Genomic DNA, 20,816 nt, shown 5'->3' with positions numbered 1-20,816 from the left:
ATGCAGATAGAAGAATTTGAGAGTGAAAACTTTGTTCAGGAGATAAAAATCTCAATCAGGAATTTGTGTTTTCCTGTGAGCTTTTTATTTCCAGAGAAATCTTAGAACTGAAAGTCTATGAAGTAATCTGAGAATCTGGGGGAAAAAGTGAGCTCTTCACTGTTTGCAAATTGATAGAAAATAATTTGTGCTTATAAAAAAGTCCCTTATTTGACATAAAGTGCTTTATTTAAAAAGAAAAAACATGCAGAGGTTGTTTTAGAGACGATTATCAGTAATGAAAGAAGCAAAGGAAGCTTTAAAAAAAAAAACATGATCTGAATATACATGACGTTATCACTAAAAGGTACATTCTAATATAATGTAAAATCATAAAATGGTGCTCATGTATCAAAGATGATGTAAAAACTGGCAAATGGAAAAACTATGAAAATAAGATTAGTGAAGAAACACAGTTTTGAAGAGAGAGAGGTAAGTCTCAGTCTGCTCAAAAATGATAGGTTTGGCAGCAATTCTTCCTTCCACAGGGACTTGGCATGCCAGTTGAATGATTTTTCCACACAGTGTTCTAGGTCATGGGAAAAGGAATAATTTCCAGATAAAGTTACCAGGCCTCGTTTGGGAAAAGAATAAAAAAAGGTACTACAGGCTCACAACTATGAATTACTTTTGAAGTTATTTTAAACAGGATGTAATTTTACTTATGTCAAACACAGCATATTCAGAGAATGAAGACTATAATACTACATTGTATTAATGATCTACCTACTTAAAAATTCCATTAGGAGAGCTCTATAAGTTTTCTGATAAAAATGTGCTTCTTAAATAAATGAATATGCAACATGAACATATATATAAAAAATAAAATGGAAAACAGCTAATATTTGACTTGCTCTTTGTTCTGTGCTCTTACGAACTTCCAAAACCACAAACCAAGTATGTTTATTAAAATGCCCGGAAGGAAATGTTTAGGATTTGGAAGGATAAATGAAATGGCATTTCAAATTAGGTTCTGGTAGTTCCTTCTTTAGAGCCCTTTGAGACAATGTTTCTGCACTCCCCATAAGGAGAGAGAAAGCAAGAAATCAGGTAGCTGCTTTCTCTTGTGCAAAAACTCACTGTCAAAGAACTTACCTGCCAATAGTATGGAGGGTGGGGAAGGAAAATGTTCAGATCTTGGAAGAATGTGTGCTCTGTTAGGAAGAGAGCTTACGAGAAAGCTTATTTGTGGCCTATAGACTATTGCACATTCAAACAAAACACAGAGAAAAGAATGTCCAACAGATAATGCGTTCAGGAACGTATCAACATACAAACTAGCTTGTGCCCAGAAATAAAACATGGATACCAGACACCACTGCAGTCAAACCTGTCTTAATTTGCTTCTGATTTAATGACCTTTAGAAACTGGTCCAAACTGATTATCAGCAATACATTGTTTCTGCTTTTTTTTTTCTTAAAAAAATATTTTGAGACCACTTTTGATACACACACATATAATTCTGTGGTCATAACAGACAAATATAACTTTAGCGAGACTAAACAAAAGTGCAAAACTTAAAAAAAAATTAAAAAATATGGAAGCATAAGCTAAATTTTTCTGCATAGCTGAAATCTATTTAAAGCAAGTCCTTGTTGCAGGGGTAGGAGGGGGTACTGACAGGAGGATAAAGCAGTTTTTTCTTTTAATGTCTTCTGCACATTTAAATGATGCAAAAAATAATTTCACTCCATAGGTTTGAAAACATTTCACAGACAATTCATCCCTATATCTTTAGACACCATCGTCGTAGCGGTGCCTCCGTCTGCAAGGTAAACAGTGGTGCTGGATTTGGAATGCACTGCCCTGTCTTTGCCATTGTTGTTGACCTCACAGTCCAGTGGTTCAGTGGAAATGACCCAGGTGGAGGGGCGCCACCGCTTAAGAGAATAGGGAGTTTTCACTCGTTTCTTGATCTTTTCACCAGATCCTGATTTGCCATCTTGTGTTGAGTCACCTACTGAAAATAAAAGTGCAGAAAAATGAACTATACATAAAGAAACTACTAAAAAGTGAAAATTAGGATTGTAAATGGAAAAGAGATCAAATGAATGTCTACAGGAGAAGCTACCAGACGTTTCTTGAAATTCATGATGCCAGATAGTATTTTTCTAACTTTACCAAATTATTTTTGAGACTCTTTAAGCACAATGTTTCTATAATTGGTTGAATTATTCCATAGGCAAGGAAGAAAATACAGAAAATCCTAAAAAAGCAAAAACAGAGGAGAAAATTCCAAGTTCTCAACTATATTCTCAAATCCTTTGGTTACTAGTAGAAATCCTAACTTGGCAAAATGCATTTAATCTTTCTATTTCATGATCAAAGCAGGCAGCTAGAATATAATTATTTTTCAGAAGAATGACATAAACACGAGAGTGTAAATTTTCTAGTAATTTACCCTTCCCATAACTGACAAGACATTTTACAGATGTAGACCCTTGCTATAATTTATGTCAACTCTTCAATACAAGCTACTCAAGCAAGGGACTAGATTCTACTGATTTTTTGACAACCTAATCCCATTAGCCCATTTTGTAGTCTTTGACAACAAACATAAAATGTGACTTCTTCGTAACTGCTATCAGTCTAAAAGAAATATCATTTTGTACAATAATGACTGTTTTAGTGAGCTCTCCTGTCTTTAGTGAAGATTTTAGTGAGCTCTTCTGTCTTGTGTTATAATCCCTCAGGGCCATAAACCAAGTATCAAGTTATTTGTGTAAGTGGCTAAGGGCCCCATAGCACAATGCCACAGGCACACAGCTCCTGAAAAAACTGACATGAAAAACCAAGAATAACTTTGTAATTTCTTTACAGTGACTTTTCTGAATTTTCTCTGCACTTTTCAGATTTATTAAGATTAGTCTGATAAAGCCTAAATGTGTATATAATAAACAAAGTGCTTCTAAAGTTGTATTGGTATCATTTTACTCGGATGCTTTAAACTAGAAAGTGCAAAATCTCAACTATGCACAGCAAATATGTGAGCTGCATTATAAGCCAGAAGCTACATAAGATACACATTAAGTTGGTAATTATTCTGATTATTTTGACACTGACTTTTCAATTATCAGCAAAAAAATTATCTTTTTAAAAACAAGTGTCTAATTACTTTTGAAATCCAACCAAATGTGGTAAAAGTAAATAATTGCTAGCTGAAACATAATCTGTTTCTAGCTAAGTATATTTAAATGGTCTCAAAATCCCTCCATTTACACAATCCCTCCACTTACACTGCAAACTGCTGCCATCAAGGACATTGGTGGCTGAAAGATCCAGAGAATTAGGCCTCTGTGCTCTTCTAGGCTTTGATGGTCCGGGGTCTGCTACTGTGCTTGGAACACCCTGTGTGGGAACTTCTTGCTCAGAACATGGATTGCTGTTGTTGTTGTTGGAATTAGTTCGCCCGCCTTCTAGGGGCCGTTCTCTCCTGTCCACAAGACGATCCAGAACACCTTCATCATGGCCAGCCTGCTGCTCTCGTCTCAGTAAAGGTTCATGCTCATCAGGACTGGAATTAATGTTCAGCCGAGTGTCCTCACCAATGAATTGATTCTGCAGCATTTCTTGGGCTCTGTGTGCCACTGTGTTAGCTGTCTGGCCAGATGGTACTACCCCATTGGCATACTGAGTAGTGGCAGTATGGGAATTAACGCTGTGGTTTCTACCTGCCACACCATTCATAGTGACTGTCACTATATGAGGTTCTGCAGCATTGATTGTATTCATCTTGGCAACTCCAGTTTCTACTTGTTTCAAGTTTGATTTGTGCTTGCTGCCAAATTTCAGCCTGGGCTCCTTTGTCGAATTTTTGGTGTTCAAAGGCAAACTAGTAGGTCTCTTAGGAAGGTTCTGTTGCTTGGGGAGAGGATAGATCTGAGTGGGTGGGACATCAGGAATTAAACATGCTTGGCCATTTGCAGCCTGTGTGAAGTCCTGCTGCCCAGTCACTTCAACTGCAAGCTTTATAAGTGGGTAAAGCAAGCTAGAACTGGTACTGCTCAGTGGGTCTGGCCCACTGAACTGTTTAAGAGAATGCTCCATGAGATTCTCATCAGAACTTTCCTTGAGGTTTTTATCGACTTCTTTTGGGTCCAGCTTGTTGGTCTCCAAGTCTTCTTCGGTCAGTTGTAAGCAGACAGGGGTTGGCCCGACTGGCTGTGAAACATTGGTGGCATGCAGACTTGTTTCGTCTGGGTATGGCACCTCGGATATAGTGGTCATGCCGGTACTTGGAGTGAGGCCAGTGGTGTTTGTGGTTGTTGTGTTGGTAGACAAGCTGGTGACGCTTGTTTCAGGGCTGGGGATTCGAGCTTGTGCTTGCTGCCGTTCATAGTTAATTGAGTTTCGGTTCTTTTCCCCTATAGTCAAAGGTGTGCTGGACATCGAATGCTCAGAGGAAATGTTCTTCACAATGCTATCAGTGTGATGGATAGAATCTTCAATGTATGAGGAAGAAGAATAATCTGGATAAGGGCCAATCTTTGGCACACGCCTATTGTGTGACAGGTTGCTTAAAGAAAGAAAAAATTGTCACATTGAGAATACATTTATGACAAAGTGACTCTTCAAGTTTAACAACTCTGATATTTAAAGTACAAACTGCCTTCTCTTTTATTCCTAATCCACGTTATTCTTGAAGCTATTTAAAAATTCTAACCAAATGTTAATCCAGTATTGATAAATTTAACTAATAATTTGCTACAGGCTAGTTTAATGCCATTTAAGCCTATCAGAAAACTGATGGGGATCTATATGATTTTTATAATGTTCACTATTTTAGTTTATAAGAGTCATTAATTTAAAAAATCTCCCCTATAGTTTTGTAATGTTAGCAAATATGTCTTTACGAATTGTATATTTGCTCAATTAGACATAAATTTCCAGGAAAGAAGGAACCAAGACACTTGTCTTTTGTGTTTCTGTAATTCTAGATACACAGTGGCTACTCAACAAATATTTTACCAATTAAGTTCCAAATGGTAAAAAGAACATAAGCTTTTAGGCTATTCCAAAGTGCTACATTAAGTGGCATATTCTAGCAAAGAAACATATCTATCTAGGTAGAGACTGAGCCATATCAATGGAAGTCCTTGAGCCTAGAGTATAAGGCAGAATGTGACACTCAGAATAAAAAAAATTAAATAAAATCTAAGACTCAGAACTGTTCTCCAGTTTACCAAGGGTTTTACACTATCACATCTTGAGAATGATGGTTCTTGGGCAGCATACTGTAATATATTTATATTTTAAAAAATAAAAGCCAGGCCAAGATATCTGAGCTACCCAATATTGTTCACTGATAGGTGAACAAATACACTATATGATTCTACTTATATGTTGAATCTAAAAAACCAAACAAATGAACAAACAAAACTAAACAGAAACACAGGCAGGGATACAGAGAAGACACAGGCAGTAGCCAGAGAAGAAGGGGTTGGAGGGAACAAAAGGAATAGGTGAAGGAGACGAAGAGGTATGAAACTCTACTTTCAGAATGAATGAGTCATGGGTATGAAATGCACACTGTGGGGAATATAGTAAATAACTATGTGATGTCTTTGTATGGTGATATGCCATAACTAGACTTATCTTGGTGATCATTTTGAAATGTACAGAAATAACAAATCACTATGTTGCATAATACAAACAAACAAAATGTTGTAGGTTAATTATATATTTTTTAAAAACTCACAGAAAAAGCAATAAGATCCGTGCTTAACACAGGCAAAGGGGAACAGGTAAGGGGAAGGGGATGAAGGCAGTCAAAAGGTCCAAGTGTTCAGTTGTAAAATAAATAAGTACTAGGGATCTAATATATAGGATACAAACAATTAACACTGCTCTATGCTATATATGAAAGGTGTTAAGACCGAGTTCCCTGGTGACCCAGTGGCTAAGACTCTGAGTTTCCAATGCAGGGTATGCATGTTTGATCCCTGGTTGGGGAACTAAGATCCCACACATTGCTTGACATGGCCAAAAAATTTAAAAAAAAAATAAATAAATAAAATGAAAACTGTTAACAGAGTAAATCCTAAGATTTCTCATCACAAAACTGTTTTTTACCTATTTCCTTAATTTTGTATCTATATGAGAATGATGAATATTCATTGTGATAATCATTTTATGTATGTAAGTTAAATGATCATTCTACACATGTTAAATTTATAGAGTGCTACATGTCAATTGTATCTCAATAAAACTGAAAAGAAAAATAACATAAAAGTGAGGGGTAGTTTAAAATCAAGTATAAACAATCAAATATAGACAATGGGAACATTAACAGATACCAGCATTACAGGAGAAAAGCAACAACTAAAAGAAAAGTGCTATGAAGAAAAACTGCTGAAGTTACGAGGGGAATGGCAGGAAGGGGAGGAACAGAAAAGGTTCTGTATTGCACAAGAGGGATGGAGGGAAAGAGTCAATACAATGAACCCTAGCGTAGAATGAATGTGAGATGAATTATGATTTGAAGGAAAATTCCAAAGTCAAAGGACATGAAAAGCACCACATAAAGGGTAGAACTGAATGGCTCAGGAGGCAAAAATGGCCACAGCAAAGGAAAGCATCAAAAAAAAAAAAAAGACTTCCTCCTCCCAGTTAAGAAAGTTAAAGCACTTAAAGTAAAAGTAGCTGACTTATGAGAGGTACGAATAGCATACTATAAAGCACACAAAAAACACAGAGACAAGGGGTGATGGAAGCAGAAGACTATCTTCAAGGTATCTGTAAGGTGAGAAGTTTATATTCAGAAATGCTAATTTCTATCTTCCTTAACTTGCTGATATATTACTAACAGAAATAAAGGTTTATATCCTGAGGGTAGTTCAGTCCAAGCATGAGCAGTGTAAACCCAATGTGAAATCCATAGTTCAGAACAAACTTTCTTAAAAATTAGAACAACAGAAAATATCAAAGAAAATGATTCAAGAATTCAGTTATTTTTTATCTCAATTTTCCCTGCTTACTCTTTCTTTTCTGAATGCATCTCTGAAAAATTTTAACATGTTTTATTTAGATAAAATGAAAATTTGTGGGAAGACTTTATCCCATAAGACAGAATGAAGAAACACAGACTACATGGTCTGAAATGTTTCAAGTTTTAGAATTTTTTCTAAAAGTCCTTCTAAGACGTTCTAATAAAGATAGTTAAAAAAAAAATCATAATTCTAAGAAATGTCTCATAAAGTTCACGATGGGACAAAAAGACTTATGAACTGCTTTCAGGTAAAGTAGCAGCATTCTATAAAGAAAGACCACTGGACAGGGAGTCTGGAAACCCCAGGTTCCAGTGAAGCAATGGTTAGATATATATGCAAGTTCATGGTTCTATTTGCTTTAAACAAACAAATTTCAGGGGAAAAAGAAATAATAACCACAAAGTATAATCAAGACAAAATAGTATGCAGAAGTGCTTATAAAACTTTTGGAACTATGAAACTTTATTATTGTAGCGAACTTTGTGCATTAACAGACAAAGACTAATCTTTTACTGTATTGTTAGCTATAAAAACCCATGGATTTCATCTTGCACTTACACTAAACAAGAATATTCAGAAAAAGAACAGGAATACTGAAAGAAAAGTCATGATATTAGACTGCACCAATTAACCACTGTATGCTTAGACTGTTTTAATAGTATTTATTTTCTATTCTCTAGGATCAGGCTTAAATTCTGACAGACGGATTCCAAACCCTTAGTGTCTTACCGCTCATTCTGCATAGCAGTAGACATTGGATTGACTGTTGGGCTCACAGACTTGTTTCTTTCCCATATCATCATAAGTTCAGCCATCCTCTCTTCAGCACACTGCGCAGTAAGCCGAGCCTCTGCATCCTGGTCCCAACAGTCTTCGATTGTCTCCTTGAGTGATCTCACTGCCTGTAATAAAGTATATGTCAAACACTGTATCTTACCAAACATAACTGAATTTTTTTAGTAACATGAGGTGAAAGAAAAAATTAATTTTATTTAACCAATATTTTACATAGCTATAATAAAATATCTTAAGACATCAGAGATTTGTAAAGGGCCATATTCTCAAAAGGTGAGGAACAAGTACGGTAAGAAAATTTTAACTGAACTCATTGAAGAATTATCCACAAGAGTAAGCAGTTGTAGTAAGTCATATGTATCTTCAATGCCATGTGTTTATGTTGTTGTGGATCCACAGCACTGTTATTTCAATCAATAGCCACTAATTCTACTTCAAAAATGAGTTTAAAAAAATTTGACACTAGACTGTCTTCAATCTCTAAGCAGGCTCTTCCTCCTTTACTCCTAGTAGTGTGCTTCATTCCAATCATAAATCTTAAAAGCCTGATATTTTCTTGTTATTTAAACTAGTTTCATTAGCAGTATCAAAATCAGTCCTATTCTGTAACATTAATATATATCAGCAATGAACAGCAGTGTTCCGTTGGAGAAAGTCGGTGCAAACTCCCTTTTAAAAGACAGACTTTATATACTTTGATGGACTGGCATCCAGAATTCTTACTCACTTGTACTCTCATTTTTTTATTAGGTGTCAAGCTCTTTACCTGCCAGTACATTTCTTGTGTCTTCAAAACACTTTCAAAATAGTAAGGCCAAGATTGCCAGATTTAACAAGTAAAAATAAAAGATACTACTTAATTTTAGTTTCAGATAGTTGGACAAACCATTTTTTAGAGTAGGTATATTCTCGCCAATTCATAAATCAAAGTATTTTATCTGGCAAGACTGTTTTAAGCTAAAAATTCCTGTGAGGAATCTTGGTAACATTTTTAATGTTTCCTAATAATTTGTGTTCTGTAACAACTTGAACCTTGGGTCTCTGGGAAACATCTGTTGTTGCTGTTGTTCAATCACTCAGTTGAATCCGACTCTTTGCAACCCCATGGACTGCAGCACACCAGGGTTCCCTGTCCTTCACCATCTCCCAGAACTTGCTCAAATTCATGTCCATTGAGTCAATGATGTCATCAAACCATCTTGTCTTCTCTTGTCCCCTTCTCCTCCTGCCTTCACTATTTCCCAGGATCAGGGTCTTTTCTAATGAGTCAGCTCTTTGTATCCAGTGGCCAAAGTATTGGCGCTTCAACTTCAGCATCAGTCCTTCCAATGAATATTCAGGATTTATTTCCTTTAGGATTGACTGGTTGGATCTCCTTGTAGTCCAAGGACTCTCAAGAGTCTTCTCCAACACCACAGTCCACAAAAGCATCAATTTTTGGGTGCTCAGCCTTCTTTAAGGTCCAATTCTCACATCCATACCTGACCACTAGAAAAACCATACCTCTGACTAAGTGGACCTATGTTTGCAAAGTAATGTCTCTGCTTTTTAGTATGCTGTCTAGGTTTGTCAGGGCAACATGATAGTGTTCTTTCTGAATATAGGCTCACTGTGTACACGCACCATGGCCCACCCTTAATACCATTTCCCCCTGGCTCTTCTGAGTTGGCTGCCTCAGTACGGTACTGCTGATTCTCCAATCCTGCCCAGAACACAGATCAAAGAATATATCTTATGAGACTCAACTTTACTTTGAGTTTTGAAATCTATTTAAAAGTATGTTCTAGGCTGTATTGAGTAAAAGTTAAAATATGAACAATAGACATAAACAACAACTAATAATCTTTTCATTAAGCAATAAAAATCTACCTATTTCTCAAGATACGGAAGAACCGGAAGAACAGACAATGATAATCTTGCGTTTAATAGCAAGTGCATCATCTCCCTGAGGTAAAAGTTTGGTGTTTATAAGTATGGTTGAGTCTGTTATCGATAGTAGTCATGTTCTATAAAGTTGCTGTGTACTGAATTAATGATGAAACATTAATCCTAGAGGAAATACAGGATTAGGGACCTGTGAGTCTCTGAATATAACATTTTCGTCAAATGATCAATAAATAATCTCGTTTTACCTGTGTTTCTGTTTAAAGACACCTTTTAAAATATAGTAAGTTTAAGTCAGATAGAAAAGAGAAATACTAAATGACATCCTTTATATGTGGTATCCAAAAAAAAATGATACAAATGAACTTACAAAACACAAAGAGACCCACAGACTTAGAAGACAACTTATGGTTGCCTATACACACTGCTGTATTTAAAATGGATCACCAACATGGACCTACTGTACAGCACAAGGAACTCTGTTCAATGTTATGTGGCAGCTTGAATAGGAGGGTAAGTTTCATGAAGAATGGGTTTATGTATACGTATGGCTGAGTTCCTTCACTGTCTACCTGAAACTATCACAACGTTGTTAATCGGCTACACTCCAATACAAAAAAGCAAGTTAAAAAAATACATAAAATCACTTTTATTACCTTGTACTCATGATCATAGCACTACACCTCATGCCCTAATGGAGTTTATCTAGAACATGTTTTCCTTTCTTCATAAGGAGTAGCAAACCTTTCTTGTGCTTAGTAATATCACATAAGAGTTCAGTGTTATACTTAAGGACCATTTTAAATGGTGAAATCATAAAAAAATGCAAAAATAAAAATGCGAAAAATACGGCAGTGAATACATTGCAAAAAAGATACTTTTTCACAATACAAGAGATGAAACATGAAAGCCTTATTAGACCTTCAGTTAGGGACATGTACATCTGATCTCAAATTTTTCACTGTTCTGCACACATACACAAATGACTGGGACAGTGTTCTGACTACTGATTTGGGGATTGCAAACACACTTTGGCCAGCAGTTGAATTCCAAATATGAAATTCGTGAATAATGAGGAAAGACTATACTTAATGGATTTAAAAACGACTTGGATTTTAAGATAACTCAAGAAACTCAAGAATCAATTATAACTAACTTTTTATGATAAATGTACCTCTAAAACCTAGTTATATACTTACCTTAGTAGATTTTAATATTGGTTTGAAAAAATGAACTGGTCGTTAAGTTATGAACAGAGGAATTTTTCTTTTCCTTTTGAAATAATTTCAAACGTACTTTTCTTTTCTTTCATGATCTTGACATTTTAAAAGACTAGGTAGACCTAAAAGTAGCCCAGTTACTTTTGAAAATGTTCCTCAATTTATCTGATATTTCCTTCTGATCAAATTCAAAGTTTGCATCTTTGGTAGAAAATCACAGGAGAGATTTCTGTCCTTCCCACTGTTCTTCCTATCACGTACAATTTTTTATTTGTCCTATTACTAGAGAAGTTAACCTTAACCACATGACTAAGCTGGTGTCTGCCAAGTATCTTCCCTGTAAAGTTCCATTTTCCCTTTAATAATTAATCACTGTTTTGGGAGGGGGAGAGTACTCAAAGCTCCTGTATATATCTTGTTCTGCACTCAACTTTTCACCCATTGGTTTCAGCATCTCTTGCTGTTTCTTGGATGAATCAATTATTTCTGTGATGCTTGCCAGTAAGAAGACATTTAAAAAGTGATAGTAAATACAGGAATATAGATAAACTGCATATAAGTAAGAAAAACAAACACCTTTAAAATATGCTAAAATGCTCAACCTTATTCACCATGTTGAGGTAGTATAATGAAGTAGTTAAGAATATTAGTTCCAAATTTGTAGTATTAGTACCAGCTTAAACAAGATCCTGTTTTCAAATACTGCCTTTATTATTTACTAGGTACAAATCAAAATAAGATTTATTTTTACCTAACACATTAACTGATGAGAAGAACTGACTCACTGGAAAAGACCCTGATGCTAGGAAAGGTTGAAGGCAGGAGAAGGGGATGACAGAGGATGCGCATCACTGACTCAACGGACATGAATTTGAGCAAGCTCAGGGAAGCCTGGTGTGCTGCAGTCCATGCAGTCACGAAGAGTTGGACACAACTGAGAGACTGAACTGAACTGAACACATTAACAAAGACAAAATTTCATACCACCTAGTGTGAGTGATGGGAAAACAGGCACTTATATATTATTATTGGGAGTACCATCAATTTGGAGGATAAATTTGTATTTTAAAACTTTCCCATGAAAAAACCTCCATGTCTGGATGGCTTTAGGAATGAATTCCACCAAACATTTAAAAAAAAAAAATCATGCCAAGTCTTCACAAGTCTTCCAGAAAATCAAACAAGGGAGGTTATTTCCTAATTCATTCTTTGAGGACATTAGTCAAAACAAAGCAGAGCAAGGAACTTTGGGAGGAAAAGCACTGAAAACTTTGCAAATATCATAATCAACTTTACTGAAACTCTGGATGTTAGTCAAATGTTTATAGGAACCAACTTAAAAACATAAATGGAAGGAGAAAGGCCACTGAAACAGGCTAGGAGAACTCTGTCGTGTTTTAATTTAGTGCTGCCCCTGGAGTGATGGCAAGTATGAAGATGGCAGTCCGTTTTTCCCAAGACAGGCACCTGTTCCCAGAGGGAGCCGAGTAACCTTGTTTCCAAGGAATTATGCTATCTGTTTTGACATGTCCTCCCGTGAAGATCCAATACAATAGGCCTGTCTTTGTTCTGCCTAACTCAGAACTCTCTTAGCATAGGGAAGTGGCTATGACTAAGTGCAGAACATTCTTTGGAAAAAATGAAAGACCAAAGAACAAATGCTATAACCTGGGGCAAAATATAATAGTTGAGGCACACAAAAGAAATGCTGAAAGTCAAGGAAGAAAAACTGGGTGTGAGAAACTTTGGGGAATAAGGGCACTGAAAAGCTTCTGCATATACTGAAGAATCTAAAAATCCACACCCAAGTTCACGGCAGGATGCATGCTCAGAGAAGATCACAAGCTTTCAGAGCTGACTGGCTCAGCCAATGAGAAGTCTTGGCTCAGTACTAGTAGGAAGTAAAGTGTTAACAAAGGGCCCCAAGACAAAGCCAATCTGCAATGACTTGGAGAGTCTTTTCCTTTTTAGTTTCCTTTTCGTCCATAATGATATCCAAAACATGTGATTTAAAAACAAAAAACTATAAAGCATGTGAAGAAACAAGAAACTATGCCCCATTCACAGGAATGAAGAAAGGAACAGAAACTGTCCCTCAGGAAATACAGACATTGGAGTTACTGGCAAAGACTTTAAATATGCTCAAAGAACTAGAAACCACGGATAAAAAATGAAAGGAAACTGGGAAAACAACGTCTCAACAAATGGAGAATAGCAATTAAGAGATAGAAATTATAGAAGGGAGTTAAAAAGACACTTGGGAGGTCAAAAGTAAAAACACTTAAATGAAGAATTCACCAGATTGGTTAATTGAGGCTTTGAGCAAAGAGAAAAAAGAATTACTAAACATGAAGACAGGAAATAAAAATTACCTAGTCTGAGAAGCAGAAACAAAAAAAGAATGAAGAAAATGAATAGAGCTTAAAGACTTGTGAGGCACCATTAATCACATCAAAATACACAACATGAGTGACAGCCCCAGAAGAAAAAATAGAGAAAGAATATTTCAAGAAATAATAATTCAATAACTTTCCAAATTTAGTAAAAGAAATGAATCTACACATCCAAGAAACTCAATGAACTCAAAGAGAGTTCCATACTGACACATTATAATCAAATTATAAAAAGCCAAAGAAGAAGAGAGAATCTTGACAGCAGCAAGAAAAGCCAATTGAAATATACAGTTCAGTTTGGTTCAGCCACTCAGTCTTGTCTGATTCTTTGCGATCCCACAGACTGCAACAAGCCAGTTCTCCCTGTCCACCACCAATGCCCAGAGCCTACTCCAACTCTTGTCCACTGAGTTGGTGATGCCATCCAACCATCTCACCCTCTGTGGTCCCCTTCTCTTTCCGCCTTCAATCTTTCCCAGCATCTGGATCTTTTTCAGTAGACAAATATAATAAAATATATCCCTATCGTCATTTGATATGACTAGAGCCCGTATCAAAACATTTGATGACTGCATTTATGTCAAAATCATTAACTTTCTCATCTAACACAAGAGGGAGCTCTATAAAGGCGGAGGCTGTATCTAGCGCTCTCTATATTAAGCACACAATACACAGGATTCATTTAGTGAATGTTAATGAATAAATAAGCTGAATGACATTGTATTAGTTTCTTAATGATGTGCAATAAGTTCGAAATTCAGTTCACTTCAGTTCAGTCACTAAATCATGTCTGAATCTTTGCGACTCCATGGACTGCAGTATCCCAGGCTTCCCTGTCTATCACCAACTCCCAGAGCTGACTCAAACTCATGTCCATTGAGTCAGTGATGCCATCCAACCATCTCATCTTCTGTCATCCCCTTCTCCTCCTGCCTTCAATCTATCCCAGCATCAGGGTCTTTTCCAATGAGTCCTTCACATCAGCTGGCCAAAGTATTGGAGTTTCAGCTTCAGCATCAGTCCTTCCAATGAATATTCAGGACTGATTTCCTTTAGGATGGACTAGTTGGATCTCCTTGCAGTCCAAAGGACTCTCAAGTCGTCTCCAGCACCACAGTTCAAAAGCATCAATTCTTCAGCACTCAGCTTTCTTTATGGTCCAACTCTCACATCCATACATGACTACTAGAAAAACCATAGCTTTGATTATACAGACCTTTGTTGGTAAAGTAACTCTCTGCTTTTTAATATGCTGTTTAGGTTTGTTCCCTGGCAGTTTTTAAAATGGGTTTTTACATTCATTAATTTTTAGAAGATTTTGAGTTGTGTTACTACAGATATGTTTTGTAATTTCAATGCAACTATGAAGCAAAATGTCTTCATAGAAAGGGGGGATATTTCATACAGAAACTATGTATTTGCTATCTAATACTAGTACTAGACTGTCACTGCACAGAAGTAGCAGTGCTATTGACTGTTGCACATTAGATCTAAATGGATTTATTGGAAGTGAACCAAATATTACTTATTTCTTACTTAGCAACCTCATCCAAATTGAGAGTAAAAAGTTCGAAGAAAAATATGCATATGGTGCATATCCCATAATGGCAGGGTTGCCAAAAGGTACTTTAGAACAAGTAGTCCAATTTCTCTGGTGAAATAAAACCATTTATGGAAGATGAAGTTGTATTTTAGTAGATAAAATTTCACAAAGAGATTTTTCTTTGAAGCATACTCTGCTGTGAGGCTGGCACATCTAATGAACCCTGGGAAAGGATTAAGCCTCTTACCTGACATCAGGGACCTCTTTTAAAAAATCTGTCCCAGTTCCTTCAGTAAAGTAGAAAGTAGAGGGAAGGGGAGGGGAGAGAGAGGGGAGGAGGGAAGGTAAGCCTAGGGCCAGAAAAGTCAGAAAAGCCAGTGGACGGTGACTTTTAAAACACCATTCCTCAAAAGGCAGCAGCTTCTAGTGACTAACATAGGATTTTCACTTCCTCATTTATGAGTCCAAGCACAATAGTACATTGTGCCAAGGACGTTTATACAACCATAATTCTACAAAATCCCATGTTTTTATTTTATTAAAAATATTAGATCAATCTGTATACAAAATATCATTTAATATCGTATTATACTAAATTATTATACTGTATTACACAAATACACTATTATAAAACTAGGAGCGGATAAATGAGAGACAACAATAAATAAGAATAAACATAATATTTAAAGTTATAATGTGAACTTCCAGAAGAGAAAGTTTAGGAAAAAAAACAAAACCTCAGAACATTGTTAACATAAATTACTTCTAAAGATAGAAGAGGAGTAGGTAATCTTTTCTTTTCCCATTTCCTATTTTAGCCATTCCATTTAATTTAATTTTGTTTACCATATATAAGCATAACTTTAATTCTTCTAAAAGGTTTTTAAAATAATACAGGGTACTATTATTAATAAAGAGCAATTCAGTAATTAGAATAGATAATGAAATACTGAAATGGAGAGAAAGTGATAAATCTGTATATGTAATGACATGAAAAATTAGTGAAAAAACAAGCTTCAGAAATGACAGTGGATAATGAGATGATCCTACTCACATTACAAAAAATATGAGTGTGAATATACCTATTGTATGCAAATGTTTGTTAAGATGCTTTTAGAATTGTAGCAACAATTTACTGAAAAGGCAGGAGCCTCTGAAAATATTTCAGCATTGTAAACTTCATTTTTAATAAGCAGAATTTATACATGGTACTTTGGTTTCTTTTTGGTGTAGTTTAAATTTCTATCAGTCAGTGAATATTTAAGTCTGCACTAATTAACATTTTTGGTACCACTCTCAAGAGAATAAATGGAACGGAATTTCAATCATGTTTGAAATATTATCATGTTAATTATTCCAGCTGTTACCCAATGTGGCAAACTGCAGACATAACAGTTAGTCTCTCTAAGGAGTATTTTATATTTGAAGAAAACAAATTAAAACACCTCCAACTTTGAAAATATACAGCATCATACAAATCAAGTAAGTTAGATTTTTGGCATCAGACAACTCTAAAAACTATTACCATCAACAATCTATTTTTGCTTCAGGCAACATTTGAAACGTATTCAGTCCTAAGTCCTCTTTTTCAATAATTTAGTTTTTCCTTACCAGGCTATTTTCTTTCCAAGCTTCTGGGAACTTGGGTCTCTGTTTTTCCCTAGACACCAGAACCTGCATATCTTCAAAAGTGGGATGATTTCCAACCTCTGTCTGAAAAGCCATCTGGTATTCTGGTACAGATTCACCTGTGAATTTTTTTAAAAAAGGAGTAAAATTTATTATCATTTTGGGTTTCATGCATTATTAATAAAAGCTCTACTTATAATAGTCTTTGTTTGATAAATTAAATGTTGCTATAAATTAAATGGTAGCTACAATGATGGGCAATTATTTTTAAATGGTTTCCAATATTACTGATTCGGGGGGAGTGAGGGGTGGTGATGGACATCATTATATACATGATGTTTAATGCTTAAAACTATGCCTGAATTCTTATCCCATACAGGGAATTGAGGGTGGTGAATACGAGGAGAAAGTCCAAGATCTAGTACAACGACATATCTGTACAACTAAATATAAGTGGTGGGTTGCACAATCATGTCTTATCACATCACTGGCTCTATTACAATCTAGCCAAATCTATCAAATGTCACAAAAATTTTTAAGTTAATGACCATCTGACAAAATCAATATACTGATTCTTCCCCTTAAAAAACATTATCTAGATCAAAGATTTTAAAAATATCATGAACTATTCTATCACTGTTTAATAACTCTATCACCAATATGTAATAGAGAATCAGCTGTTTGTGATAAGAAACTTATGCTTCTTACAAAATTTGATCAAATTAAACAATTAACATATTGAGCCACACAGAAGACCATTGGGACCAACACTTAGAAAATCAATAGTCAAGTCAAACACTTGGCAAAAAATACAACAGAGACTCTTCTTGTCTTCTTGGGCCTCCTCCCACACCATTAAAATGACAGGATAAATTAGAAGAAAAGGATATCAGGATGGAGGACAGACACTTAGGTTGTAATCTTGGCTTCATCTCTACCTTGGAAAAGTCATTTAACTATTCTGTGTTTCAGTCTTCCTGTCAGCACAATGGCAGTGTCTGCCTTCCTTATCTCCCTCACATGGAGATAAAACTCATAATTACCCAGAGAGAAAGTACATTACAAAACATGAAACTGAAGTTTTATGCTTCAATTTGAATATTAAAAAAAAAACATATATTTGCCATCCACCAATATTTTTTGAGGAGAAGGTAATGGCAACCCACTCCAGTACTCTTGCGTGGAAAATCCCATGGACAGAGGAGCCTGGTAGGCTGCAGTCCATGGGGTCGAAAGGAGTCGGACACAACTGAGCAACTTCACTTTCACTTGTCACTTTTATGCATTGGAGAAGGAAATGGCAACCCACTCCAGTGTTCTTGCCTGGAGAATACCAGGGATGGCGGAGCCTGGTGGGCTGCCGTGTATGGGGTTGCACAGAGTCAGACACGACTGAAATGACATAGCAGAATATTTTTTTGAAAAGTTACAAAAATCAATTCTATAATTTATGTAGCATTGCTCACATTTTTTGGAATATTGCACTACCTATAAATACAAAGGATATCTTCACGTACTCTGTAAACATTTAAGCATACTTAGTTTTTTATCAATAAGCATCAACACTGAACTTGAAAGACACAACTCAAGTATTTCATCTGCCACGTAGTGTATCACCTTCTTTCATGAAACCTCATATGATAAACCCTCAACCCATACCATCTGTTAACTATACTTAGTTACAGATACTATACTAGTATCTCTTCTGTATTTCTGAGACAAATACACAACACAGATACACACTTTCCAAGCGTTATTTTTTCTTCAAAAGTTCATTCAGTAGAATAAATATTTACAATTTTACTTATTTGCTTTACTCAGATCTAAATTATAATCAAAAAACATGCTGAATGAAACAAATGCATAATCTTGTTTTGTGAATGGAATGCCATTAAGAATTATCAAATTACTACTAAATCTTCATGGTTCTCATTTGTTACTTGTATGTCTCTAAATAGTTCAGAAACTTTCTATCTCACTTCTTAATCTACACCTGTTCTTTTCCTCTTTCTTTCTTTCTCCTGTCTTTTTTCTTCCTTCCTTTTCTTCCTTTGTACAATATAGAACCAAATTTATTTGTACTGTTAATATTTTACAGAGAGAGACAGCCAGCCATCAACACAGACTGTTTCCGTTTAATAAAATGGAATAATAAAGCATGTGAGGCACTTGGAGTTCTATCACAGAAGTTTAAAGAATATTTTATAAGAATTTTACAATCAATATATGCTTTCTTCAGGTTTATTAAAATGTCTGTGGAATATTTACACCTCATTTCATTGTTAAAAATGAAGTGCCCTGTATCCACTGCCTGTGCTTTCTTAATGTTTCCCTGTAATATAATTTCTGTAATATTTCTGTCTTCTCTATTTCACAGAAACTCCTCTATGAATACCAATGATCTCCTCCTATTCAAATTTCAAGATCAATCTTCAGTTCTACTTCCTTTTGACCTTTAAATTACATATATTTCTATCAATCTTGGTACTTAATACTTTCTAACACTGACTTCACCAATTCTATCATTTCTCGGTTTCCTCTGTATTTTTATCTTCTTCACTGACCTATAATGGTGGAAGTGGCCTAACATTCAGTCTTTACTTACCAGTGTTTCTTTGTTTATTCTCTTAGGGGAGTGGAGTACATCCACTCATAAATTCTGAATTATCATCTCTATGTAGACAATTCCCAAATAAACATTTTAATCTTAAATTCTTCATTCTTAGAGTTCTTCAGCAGCTTCTCAAATGCTCAGAAGGTGCATAAGGAAAATTATAAACTGCTAAAGCCATCAGAGACCAAATTTTCAGTAGTCTATCAATACTCCATCCAAAAGTTACCATAATTAACTCATCTTTCTGATATAAACCAGGACTTTTTCCTAAGCTCCCGGCTGGCACCCTTACTATTTCTCAAACCTTTGAATATTTCTCAGTTTTCTAGACTGTCTCCAATAGCTAATGAGAACCACAGATTCCTTTTCTACATTTTATCTCACATACACTTCTTCTTCACCATTTCCATATCTAAGATTACAGGGTACCTCAATACAACTCTCTTCTTTTTCCTTTATTTTTATTTTAAATTGCGGTTAAATGTATGCAACATAAAATTTACCATTTAAACCATTTCTGAATATAGAGTTCTGTGGCACTAAGTGCATTCACAAAGTTGTGCATTCATGTCCAGGACTTTTTCTATCTTCCTAAACTGAAATTCTGTATACATTTAAAAGTAACACTCAATTTCTTTTTCCTTTTTTAAACTCTTTCTAACATTAGTTCAATTCATCTTATATCTCCATTAAAATAGTATTCTGCAAACAAGATTTAATTGCCTTTCCTGTGCAAACATTTGATATTGCACTTTATAATTTACCAGTCCAAAAGCAATAGCTATTCTTTGAATGTAGTAACTGTTCAAAAAAACGTTGCTGATAGCAATGTACTAACTTAAGCTGATACAAGAATAATTTTAGTCACACATGCTTCTAAAACACAAAAGTTCTGGATTAAGATTTTTAAAATACTATGGCCGAAGTTTTAATAATAGAAATTAAAACTTGTAAGGTTCCAATAATATGTGATACTACTGTAATCACTGCTATTTCCAGAAAAACACTTTGAGTACCCATTCAGTCAGTCATTTCAGGAGCTCAGTTGTGTCCAACTCTTTGTGACCCCATGGACTGCAGCATGCCAGGCCTCCCTGTCCATCATCAACTCCTAGAGTTTACTCATGTCCATTGAGTCAGTGATGCAATCCAACCATCTCATCCTCTGTGGTCCCTTTCACCTCTTGCCCCCAATCCCTCCCAGCATCAGAGTCTTTTCCAATGAGTCAATTCTTCGCATGAGGTGGCCAAAGTACTGGAGTTTCAGCTTTAGCATCATTCCTTCCAAAGAAATCCCAGGGCTGATCTCCTTCAGAATGGACTGGTTGGATCTCCTTGCAGTCCAAGGGACTCTCAGGAGTCTTCTCCAACACCACAGTTCAAAAGCATCAATTCCTTGGCCCTCAGCTTGCTTCACAGTCCAACTCTCACATCCATACATGACCACTGGAAAAACCATAGCTTTGACTAGACGGATCTTAGTTGGCAAAGTAATGTCTCTGCTTTTTAATATGCTGTCTAGTAACCAATACTTCTATTTAATTGCAAATATACTTCTAAATAATAACTGATTGACTTGCCAGTAATATAAATAATTATTAATTTGTTCCATTATATTTTAGAATTATAAACTGTTGATAAATGTTTACTCTTTTTGGGGGGCTGGGGAATCGCACTGTGTGCCATGTGCGATCTTACTTCCCTAACCA

The 20,816-nt window shown here is 35.6% G+C and overlaps 1 protein-coding gene across 1 annotated transcript in view; it reads right to left on the bottom strand.

Moving 5' to 3' along the window:
• Window positions 1-209: 209 nt before the first annotated feature.
• BMPR2 (bone morphogenetic protein receptor type 2) overlaps window positions 210-20,816 on the bottom strand; it is a 149,250-nt gene continuing 128,643 nt past the window's right edge. The window contains exons 10-13 of the mRNA XM_069577999.1: window positions 16,476-16,612; window positions 7,759-7,931; window positions 3,277-4,556; window positions 210-2,000 (exon numbers count right to left, since the gene is read on the bottom strand). Of these exons, the coding sequence (XP_069434100.1) occupies window positions 1,750-2,000; window positions 3,277-4,556; window positions 7,759-7,931; window positions 16,476-16,612 (1,841 nt within the window). The 3' untranslated portion in view covers window positions 210-1,749. The remainder of the gene's footprint in view (window positions 2,001-3,276; window positions 4,557-7,758; window positions 7,932-16,475; window positions 16,613-20,816) is intronic.

This window comes from Ovis canadensis, chromosome 2 (assembly GCF_042477335.2).
Source record: "Ovis canadensis isolate MfBH-ARS-UI-01 breed Bighorn chromosome 2, ARS-UI_OviCan_v2, whole genome shotgun sequence".
Lineage (NCBI taxonomy): Eukaryota > Metazoa > Chordata > Mammalia > Artiodactyla > Bovidae > Ovis > Ovis canadensis.
This window is presented reverse-complemented; position numbering and strand designations above follow the sequence as displayed.